The sequence below is a fragment of the Mustela lutreola genome, chromosome X (genome assembly GCF_030435805.1).
Source record: "Mustela lutreola isolate mMusLut2 chromosome X, mMusLut2.pri, whole genome shotgun sequence".
Taxonomy (NCBI): Eukaryota; Metazoa; Chordata; class Mammalia; order Carnivora; family Mustelidae; genus Mustela; species Mustela lutreola.
Window position 1 is genome coordinate 67,577,378 of NC_081308.1, and position 10,890 is coordinate 67,588,267.

At 48.1% G+C, this 10,890-nt stretch overlaps 1 protein-coding gene across 1 annotated transcript; it reads left to right on the forward strand.

The window, feature by feature from the left end:
- Nucleotides 1–254: 254 nt before the first annotated feature.
- On the forward strand, nt 255–9,359 carry FGF16 (fibroblast growth factor 16). The gene is made up of 3 exons (XM_059157659.1): nt 255–803; nt 6,943–7,046; nt 8,365–9,359. The coding sequence occupies exons 1-3, from the start codon at nt 530–532 to the stop codon at nt 8,608–8,610; spliced, it is 624 nt and encodes a 207-aa protein (XP_059013642.1). The 5' UTR covers nt 255–529; the 3' UTR covers nt 8,611–9,359.
- Nucleotides 9,360–10,890: the final 1,531 nt, after the last annotated feature.

Consider the following 10,890-nt stretch of genomic DNA (forward strand, 5'->3'; position numbering starts at 1 on the left):
AAACCTGCCAAAAGCAGTTATGCCTCACTGCAATGTGTAGCTTTTTCCTGCCATTTTTTTTTTTTCATAATAAAAGAGGGAGTGAAGCTCGCTAGCTCTCTCCTCCCTCACCCCCTCCCTTCCAAAAAGAGCCAAATGGATTCAAGGGGGGAAGAAAACCCCACACACCAATCTCTGAGGGGATGCCAGTGAGGTGTGGCTTGTATTTAAATATCCAATATGTCAATGTAAGGGGAGTGGGTATGTATATAAAGTGCCGTTTGCATCTGATAGCTCGACGAAGCCAGCTATGAGAGGCCTAGGGAGATGGATGCGTAGGGGAAGCGCCACTTTGACTGCGAGCAAGGTCAGGAGCTCGCGGCCCCGCCGCTGAGAAGTTCCTTGGACGCGAACAGACGTCGACTGCGGCTAGGCAAAGCGCGGAGGGAGCGAGCGAGGGAGCGAGCGAGAGCAGCGGAGTCGCCCGCGCTCGCTGAGGGCAGAGGTAGTTCGCGCCCCGCGGCCCCGGCTCGGCCCCGCGCACCCTGCCATGGCGGAGGTGGGGGGGGTCTTCGCCTCCTTGGACTGGGATCTACACGGCTTCTCCTCCTCTCTGGGGAACGTGCCCTTAGCTGACTCCCCGGGCTTCCTGAACGAGCGCCTCGGCCAGATCGAGGGGAAGCTGCAGCGCGGCTCGCCCACAGACTTCGCCCACCTGAAGGGGATCCTGCGGCGCCGCCAGCTGTACTGCCGCACCGGCTTCCACCTGGAGATCTTCCCCAACGGCACAGTGCACGGCACCCGCCACGACCACAGCCGTTTCGGTGAGGACGCGGCCGGGAGGGACAGGAAGCCCGCGGACGGCTCTTTGGGGAGCCAATGGCTGGGGCTCCGGCTCGGGGCCCGCGCGGGCCGCCCCAGCCGCCCCAGCCCTGTGCCGTCCGGGTCCGTCGAAGCGGGAGACAGCCAGGGACGCGGGCCAGGAGGGCTCAGACGGCGCAAACTTGAGCCGCGCGGCGTCGGGGCGCCTGGCACCTTCAGACGCTCTCGGGAGGAGGCGGGGGCGCCTTGAGGTGCGGCCTCTCTTCGCCCCACTCCACCCTTCTTCCCTCCCCCGTAACCAGGGGATCATTCTGACCCGGGACGCTGCGCTTAGCGTGAAAGCAGGTGGAGCTGGAGAAGGGGTAGGAGCACCGGCCTCCCGCCCTGGGGAGGCCAGGGACGGTGGCTGGGAGCGGGGCCTCGCGGGCAGTGGGCTTGGCCGATTGTCTGCAGCCGAAGCCTTCCTGGGCTACGGAAGGGGTGGGCGGGCGGTCCGTGCAGGGATCGCTTTTGGCGGACGGGAGACTCGGCAGCCGGCAGCTGTGGCACCTGCCTGCCTCTGGCTTTCTCTGCCCAGGGTGGAGGCCGATCCCAGGCCGCAAGGCATGAGCTGGGTATTGGAGAAACTGGGGACGCCTCCCGCTGTCCACTCTGGAAGGGCACGACCCTAGGATAGCTTTTGCCTGGAAATACCTCTGGACTCCTTGCCTCACGGGGAGGAGATGGCCTGGGCCCGCTCCCAGCCCCAGAAACAGGTGTCTTCTGGGCCCAGGACCGGAAAGGCACAGCCTCCTGACAGGATTTTCTCGGCTGGACACCCGGCAGATTGTTGAGAAGGCATAGGGGCCTGTCTCACATTCAAAACATACTTGGTATAAACCTTGATGTGGGATGGAGATCATTAGGTTTCTAAACAAATGTGTTCATTCCTCAGTAATTTGGCCATTTTAATTTTCAATTTCCTATTCTCTACTAAACTGTAATTCAGGTGGTGTGACAGCTACCTTTACTTGGGAGATCCATCCCCCAATGCCCTCTACTTCTTCCCAAGAATCCTATGGCCAAAGGACACCTTCTATCCCTAAGCCAGTAGGGGGTTTTGCCAAACTTCAGGCATGATACCTGTTCCGTTCTTTAGCCTACCCTTTTCCCCCATTCTTCCCCCCCAAATCTCCCCCAACCGCCTTTTCCCTGCCTTGCTACAGTGCATCTGGAGTGCATTGTAAAAGGTGGGGCGGGGGCGGGGGGGGCGGTTTTCAGAGGCCAGTTCTTGGGCAAGGCCAAGCCTAGCAACCAACTTAAGGTCAGGGCTGGTCTTCCTTGCTGGGAGCAAGCAGGAACCCTAATGAGGTTTATGTCATCTTGGAAAAAGATGCTCACAGAGCTGGAGGACAGTGGGTTGTGTGTGAGGTGGGAGTAATGGAAGGGTGCAGGTGTCTGTATTAACTTTCAACAGGTCCTCCGAAGGGTGATGGGTGTGGTCAGGGAAGAGGGAGTATGAACTTGGCTCCTTTCCTTTCCATCACTCGTAACTTTGCAGTTCCCTTTTGTTCCTCAAAGGAATGGGACTCCCACCCTGGTCTCAGAACCTCCCAAAGCCTCCCAGAAATGGCCTAAAGATATTGGAGTAACTCATTCCTGATATGTAAAAAGAAAAATCATGAAGTGATGGAGAAATGGCGGGGTGGGGAGCACAGCAGAGATGCAGAAACTATGAGCTTGGCTTCCAGCATCTAGTGTTTGTCTGACTCTCTGCCTAAGCTGAGCCCAATAACCTACAAGGTCAACATAAGTTAGTAATAGGCTTTTGGGATAAGTGGTCTTTAATTACCTCTCTAAGGACACATCTTGATTTCTTTTCATCTCTCAGCCCTGCTAAGAGTAAGTTTAAGGAGAAAGTGAAGGAAATAAAACTGGCAGGAGGAAGGGATGTTTTCATTGCCACTTAACCGACTGCTTCATTTTTGGTTTTGCCTTTTAAAATAACACTGCCCGAAACCACCTCTGCACCATCTTTTCCCTTTCCTCCTTCCCTGGCTTCCTGGCAGTTCCATGTATTTCCTGTAAAGGAAATGATAACTAGTCAAAGCTGTCTCTTTGTAACCTCCCCAGCCGACTTTCAAACACACATTTAGTCTTTCTCCCTTTAGCTTTTGGCAGAGAGAGAGGTGGCGTTTGAGTTTGCTTACTCTCCTCCCTCCACATTTGAGTTAATCAACCAGGGTATTCAATAAATTGAAACTTTAACATTCCATAAGTGCTTTAGCAGTCCACATTCCAGCAGGGTAAAGTAGGCCAGACTTAAGATATAAAATATTATAGATTTCTGCTTGGGGGGAGGAGGTAGTCTCTAAAGGCCATGTAAAGTAAATAGCTATTTGTTGTAATTGGAGAGCAGGGCCCCTAAGGATTACCCTGGAATCCATGTGTTCAGAATGAGTCGAGTCGGGCTGAGCCCAAGAGCAGCCACGACTCCGAATAATAACCTGTTGGCATAGCCTCAGCTCTCCCTCCCCCCCACTCCCTCTGCAATCAGTAGTCAGGAGTATTTCTGTCTCTGCTTGGATGGTGGCATTTACACGAAGTTTGCAGGGGTACTGACATTCCTGAGGGGGCACCTGTGGACTGGCAGAACAGAGCTAGTGGGCCAGACTGGTGGAGAGGCCTCCCACCAGGTGTGATGGAGCAGGCTAAGGAAGCTGCTGTAGGTTTTGAGCAGTCTGGTTCTTATTTGTCGAGATGCCAAAGCAGCACTGTCTTAGCCCCAGAAGTCTGAAAGGATAACTGAGGGAGCCCAGGCAGGTCCTGGAACCAGATTCGAGGACGCATTAGCCAGCCATCTAGCGAAGTTCTGGAGCAGTGGAGCTCAGGACAGAACTGTTTTGACTGAGGCCGGGGGAAAAAAAGATGTAAGAAGAGTCTGGAGATTGTCAAGCGAGGCCGGAGCCTGAGGTGGGCAGGTCAGGATGAGGCACAGTGGAGGGAGTGAGAGTACCAAGGACAGACTGGCACTTTGCTGTTAATAGTCCTCTCCAACTGTAACAGGGAAAATGTGAAAATGGCTCGTTTTCTCTCTCCCTTCATGCTGGCTGGGATTCAGGAGGTTTAGGAATATCTGTTCCATCGTCATGTGCAACTGGGTTCCCACAGTTTGAATCCAGCTAATAGGAAAGTTGGCAGAGGAAAATGATGCCCTAGACAGCCAGGCAGGGATGATTCCAGCTGTTGGAGACCCCTGTTATTGGACACAACCCAAGTGACTTCCTGTATGATCTGTCCTTTGGCATCAGGGTGAACAGAGAGTTGGAGAAGAACTGTGGTGACTCAAATGGCCACACCTCTTGTGTTTCATGATTTGTTCTCACACCAGGTCTTGGACGGTGAGATCACAAGCTGCCCTCTGCTACTTAATGAGCTCAGGATGGTCAGAGACATGAGATACTTGGGGAATGAGGGAACTAAGACTTGAAGCTCAGAAACGATTTGTCTAAGCAAAGGAAATACCCCAAGGCTCAAGCAGCTTGGTGTCTCTCAAAGTTTAGCACACAGAGCTGAAACAAGGACCCAGTTTCTTATTTCCCTGCCATACTGGCCACTCACCTTTGAACACACTCCTGTTTTTCCAGAGACATCTTTAATCATAGTAAAACGAAAAATAGCACTCTCAGTGTGGTCTAAGGTGGAAAGGAGTGGGGCAGTCTCCTCCTTTTGGCCAGTTACTAGACCTCTATCCATGCAGCCTTTGATCACATTAGCTTTTTTGTTTCTTTGTCTCACATTAGCTTTTCAATAAATTTTAATTTTTACTTGACTAGTTCTACATCAGCGTTTTAATATCCTGCATCACCCATACTGAGCTTACCTTGTTCAGTCAAATCTCCCGATCATTGTTAGAGATGTTTTGCTAAGCCACGTCTCCCCATTCCAAAGGTGGGCTGACTTGTAGTTAATGAAAATGCATGGAAACACAAAAGAATAGTATGTGTTTTCAAGTAAATATACATGGTTGCTTGAAGTGGGGAGAAGGATGGGAGCAGAGTACAGAAATAAAAAGAAATAGATGAATATAAAGCCCTTGCACAGGCCAATTATGATAATAGGCCCTAAGATACAGAGTATGATTAACTCAGCTGTCTGCACTTGAGGCTCACCATCCATTCCCCAACAAAACCCAAGCACAAAACATCTTGAGTAATCGGGACCAAAGCACAGGACTTTACATTTATTCTAATTAAGGCTTATTTTGTTGGAGTCAGCTCATTTTCCCATCCTCCTGAAATCTCTTTGGATTTTGATTGTGTCACCTTCTCAGCTGTACAGTTCCTGGAACAAGGGTAAGCGGCTCTCCTATGTCCTCTTACAAGTCATTTATTAAAATGTTAAACAAGGCAGAACCAAAATCAGACATTTGCACAATGCAACTAATGGTTTTGATCCATTAAATCACTTCCTGCTTCACCCTTACTTGACACGAGCTATTTGCCTTCTGCCACCGTCTTGTGTCAGTTCCTTTTCCCAAAAGTCCTTTCCTGTATTATAGGAGTTAAGAACAGGCCGACTGAGAATAAAACCTAAGGGAGTTTTATGTCAGAGGCCATACAATGGCCGCGGACCTTTGCATCCTTCAAAGAAATCCAAGTGAGCTGTGGAACCCCCCTAAAGCTGCCACATCCGCACATTCATCCACCAGCCCAAATCACTTCTCAGGAGACTAACCACTGGAGGTTTGAATCCAATTTCAGAATCAACCACTTATTTTTTAAGTAGTCTTTAAGGATCCATTCTACTCCCTATGTAGATCACAGAAAATATTATTACCCTTAAGAATTGCATTTGGAGGGGCGCCTGGGTGGCTCAGTGGGTTAAGCCGCTGCCTTCGGCTCAGGTCATGATCTCGGAGTCCTGGGATCGAGTCCCACATCGGGCTCTCTGCTCAGCAGGGAGCCTGCTTCCTCCTCTCTGCCTGCCTCTCTGCCTGCTTGTGATCTCTCTCTGTCAAATAAATAAATAAAATCTTTAAAAAAAAAAAAAGAATTGCATTTGGAGGGTAAGAAAAGCAACCAGATATGAGCTCATTTCATATCTTCAGATGCCTCTGTGAGTCAGTCATATCAAGTTTTGGTCTGTATGGAAAACATGGTTAAAAACCAGAATATCAAAGGGGAATCTTCTTGACCATTCTGTCTATAACTGTAGAGTAACAGATGTACTATCTTGGGACAAAACTGTAGTCCTCAGCACCACCAGGATTTAAGTTCTGGGTCCTTTTTCCCTCTTGGAAGTTGATTTCTTTCTTTCTCCAGCTGCTGCTGGGTACATGAAAACATTTTCAACTCCCCACCTCTAACCTTGTCAGCTAGAGGGATGTTTCTGAATGTCTTCCCAACTTTCCCCTTAAAGTTGCAACATCTAACATCAGTGTCAAGTCCAGTACTACCTGCCAACTGTGTGCCATGGGTAAACTCAAAATTCTAAAGAGACAAGAGGAAACTGACAGGCTTGTCAGCCTGAGACTGCCCTGGCTGAGAGCGTATTTTAGGAGAAAGCTCTTGCCAGGCCCTGTTTTTTTGCCTTCTGCCTTAAGAGGGAGACACAGACTTAGTGAGTGGACTGTATGGCCTTTGTTAGAGTCAGCCATGGGTAGTTGACAGTCTCATGTGGCTTTAAAGACCTGGGAGCTAAGAGGGTGCAAAACAAATGCAGCCTAGAGGACAATAAGGAACGCTGTGTGCTCTGTGGGAGAGGGAAGTGACTTTGCAAAGATACAGAAATCTAGCTACATTCTTCCATTTTGAAAGCTCCCCTCCCAGTACTCGAAATGATGGTATTAAATAGTACCTTGTAATTATGGAACTTTCATAGCCAAAGCCTGCCCCTGGTCTCTTCCTCGTAATGTCTCTGAGTGTTGAGTAAGAGATTGTTTCACCCATCTCACACAGGGAAAAGCTGAGGCCCAGAAAGACTGGGTATATTTTCTGAGGTTCCATCCTTGCTTCAAAAGATGGTTTCATAAGGTAACTCACCGAAGGCATACAGGGCTGCCTCCAGTTGGGGATCAATGACTGGTAGCTCACGTCACCTGCACAACTCCCTCTGAGCTCAACATCGCTAATAGAAATGGCATTCAATTTTTTGCTCTAGGAATCCTGGAGTTTATCAGCCTGGCTGTAGGCTTGATCAGCATCCGGGGAGTGGACTCTGGCCTGTACTTAGGAATGAATGAGCGAGGAGAACTCTATGGGTCGGTAAGTTGAAGGTTTTCTTTTCATCAGAGGCTATCACCACCAGTGTTTGGACTATGTAAGGCAAAAACATAAAACACTGACCTAGCACATGAAATACTTCTATCAACTGTGAGGGATCAGTGCCTTACAGGAGCTTGCTGTGTAGCACTCAAACTCCTGTTCCCAACAAAACATAAGCTTCTCTGTGGCAACTTTGCTTTCACCTCTTCCATTAGACAGCCAGCCAGCCTGGCGATAACCATAAACTGTGCTGGTTTGTCAACCAGATGGTGAGGGCTTGGGGGCATTTACACTCCTGAGGGGCACCTCGGAATTTTAACGAGTACTTGGAGGAGTGGCAGACAAGCTGGCACAAAAATTGGCAGTGGAAGCACTGGCCCTCAGATTGAGATTCTGAGATTGAAACCATAGTCCCTGACTTCCAGACTGCTTCAGCTGAATCCCAGAGGCCAAATGAAACACACAAATGAAGAGTGAGGGTTCTAGGACCTGGTGACAGCCCTAAGTCCCCAGCTAGGATGGTGTTGGCTGCAGTACAGGTTCTCTATTCTGGAAACTAGCCTAGAGCTGGGGAATGGTGAGTGGCTTCACTGATCTTAACCCTTTCAGGGGATCCTAACTCCTGGGTTTTTTTGAGTCCCTGAGCATGCTTTCTGGCTGCCTGCACCCCAGGAAATCAGAGCATGTTTTTCCCTGACACCTAAGAGATAGGCCTGACCCCAGCACTCAGTATTGGCCACCCCAGCAAGTAGTATGCCAGCTGGATCAAGTGTGAGAAGGGACAAAGACAAGAGACCTGCCTTAGGAGCTGCTAGCTTGCGGCAGCTAGATTGGAGGAACTTTTCAAAGAGATCTTTCCAACAGACAGGCCTGAGACCCCTCATTAGGAGAGATCATAACTCACCTCCTATGGAGCTTTAGATGGATCCCAGGCCTTTGCCTGTTAGTTCGCGTGGTTGACTATAATCTCAGTGGATTTGACATTGTTTGCCCAAAGTAGGGAGAAAATTCGGGTGCCAAAGGAGCATTAGTAGGCCATCGCAGAAATTCCCAGGCTCAGAGAGCCCAGCGAGGCCATCTCCTTCAGTCTCCTGCCTTCAGGAGAGATCTCACCTGAAACATTCCTGTGCGGTTCCCATAAGAGGATGAAGGCCATACAGACAGGACTGTTTTGTGCTATTTGGAAAGAAGATGCCTTGAGAATACGGGGAGATGGGATGGAAATTTTCAAATATCAATGTCCTATTGCTATTTCAGCAAGCTGGGATGGGAGAAATCATCATCTAATAGGCTCTGCTTTATTTTCTCACCCTCACAGAAGAAGCTGACACGTGAATGTGTGTTCCGGGAACAATTTGAAGAAAACTGGTACAACACCTATGCTTCCACCTTGTACAAACACTTGGACTCGGAGAGACAGTATTATGTGGCCTTGAATAAAGATGGCTCACCCCGGGAGGGATACAGGACTAAACGACACCAGAAATTCACTCACTTTTTGCCCAGGCCAGTAGATCCTTCTAAGTTGCCCTCCGTGTCCAGAGACCTCTTCCGCTATAGGTAATGGAACCCTAGTGTGACCTTTGTGACCCCTGTACTCTAGGGCCACAGTTGTCTCCACAAGCACCATACTCATAGCTTCTCAATCCTCTTTCCTACCAGTTTAGATAACAGAGGAGCACTTCCTGTTCAACTAGATCCAGCTGTTCTCTTGTTCAAAGTGTATATCAAGGATGGGTCATTTGGGGGAGGGAAATGGGTGGAGGGGGTGGGCTAGAGGGAATCTTGTATATACTATTTCCTTTACTCGTGTTCTTCCCCCTGAGGTGGCACAAGAAAGAATGGGGGCCCTTGCCAAGGGCCAGGGTTATCTTGCCCTACAATCTACCCAAATACTTTGACAATGGGTAAATGAAAGACTGAGGAATCTGCCATGGATGCTATATACAGAGCCTTGGGAAAGTCTCATTAAAAGCCTTGGGGCTGTGACCTGATGCAGGCCATCCCTGCATTGGCTCTGGAGATTTCTCACCTGTCCTGACATGCAGTTTTCTTGCTGTTAGAAGTGGGAGATGGGGTAGGCTGGGAGAAAATGGTATTAAAATGTAAGCATGGATACTGTGCATATGGACAAACTATTTATGAAATGTATATGCTATTTATTTTATATATTTATTTATTTCAAAATAATTTTATTTTTAATGAGAGATGCTATGACTGGATTTTCATCAGAAAGAACAAGGTCCTACTGAAATAGGATAAATGAGTTATTAAAGGCTTTTATTGGCAATAAAATTTTATATTGTAACCATGGTCTAATTCCACTGAGTTGTACATTTAGTAGGATCAGAAGGTTGGTTAGCTTCTCTCTCCAACTTATTAGAATCTCCTGATGTGAGCATCACACTACTTCACCTAGATGACCCATCACCAACCACACTAGCATTATTTAGGGGCCTTATCTGAAGTCTTTTCTGGTTCTGTGACTTTTTTTGTTTGTTTTCTGCTTTTTTTATTATGTTCAGTTAACCACCATACAGTACATCATTGGATTTTGATATAGTGTTCAGTGATTCATTAGTTGTGTATAACACTCAGTACTCATCACAACACATGCCTTCCTTAATACCCACCACCTGGCTACCCCGTTCCCCCACCCCTTCCTTTCTGTAACCCTCAGTTTGTTTCCCAGAGTCCACAGTCTCTCATGGTTTGTCTCTCTTTCTGACATCTCCCCCTTCAGTTTTCCCTCTCTTCCCCTATGGTCCTCCACGCTATTCCTTATGTTCCACATATGAGTGAAACTATATGATAATTGTCTTTCTCTGCTTGACTTACTTCACTCAGCATGATCCCCTCCAGTTCCATCCAAGTCTAAGAAAATGATGGGTAGTCATCCTTTCTGACAGCTGAGTAATATTCCATTGTATATATGAACCCCATCTTTATCCATTCATCTGTTTGAAGGGCATCTCGGCTCCTTCCACAGTTTGGCAATTGTGAACATTGTTGCTATGACTTTAAACTTAGTGATGAGTCAAAGCTTCAGGAAGGCCTGGACCAATGGCTCTCACAGAAGCTCCTACTTGTGCTTATGACAAGGCAAATAAGAGCCCTTCTTTGGGATTTGGTTAGGGATCAAAGCCTGAAGGTCTTATGAAGATATGAAGATGGAGGGATACAAAATAAACAATCAGGAGGGACACCTACTTTTTTGAACCAGTCAACTTCCCTTCTGGAAGCATTCTCCCACTCCCTCTCCAACCCCTTATCTCCACCCCCCTCCCAGTGCTTCTCCTAGAGAGTTTTGGGAAGCTGTTAACACACTTCCCTAAAGTACCCTAGACCTGCCAAATCAGAAACTCTGGGCAGGGGTTGAGGCCCAGAAATCTGCATGTTCACAGGCCTCCCAGGAGATTCATTTGCAGGATAAATTTTGAAACTCAGTGTCCTAAAGGAATGGTTTTCAAAAAGAATTCTTTTGCAGATGAATAGCTGATAAATAAAGTTTTGGGATAACTTTTGCCCATAAAACAAAAATAGAGTTGCTTTAGTTCAAATGGAGTTGGCATTCCTGGAACTCCCTCTTCTCTCCAGAGGAGCCCCTGAGATATCTTGGTTAAAGATCCCTAGCCTCTTTACTGATATTTACTCAGATAGGAACATGAGGTTATTTGAACTTTCAAAGCATATGCTGTCAGGAAAAAACAGCCAAGGGAGGAAAAGTCCCATTGAGTACTTGGACACCAGAAAGGACTGGCAGGAAAGGGTTTTAGGTTTAGGCTAGCTCCTTCTGACACTCCTCAGTCACATCATGCAGGCATCCACTGTTTTTCCAGCTGAT

Excerpts from the sequence above, each read along its gene's own strand:
- FGF16 (XM_059157659.1), top strand. The coding sequence starts at position 530 with ATGGCGGAGGTGGGGGGGGTCTTCGCCTCCTTGGACTGGGATCTACAC. Across the intron at positions 804-6,942 it reads CCACGACCACAGCCGTTTCG|GAATCCTGGAGTTTATCAGC; the intron begins GTGAGGACGCGG and ends TTTTTGCTCTAG. Across the intron at positions 7,047-8,364 it reads GAGGAGAACTCTATGGGTCG|AAGAAGCTGACACGTGAATG; the intron begins GTAAGTTGAAGG and ends TCACCCTCACAG.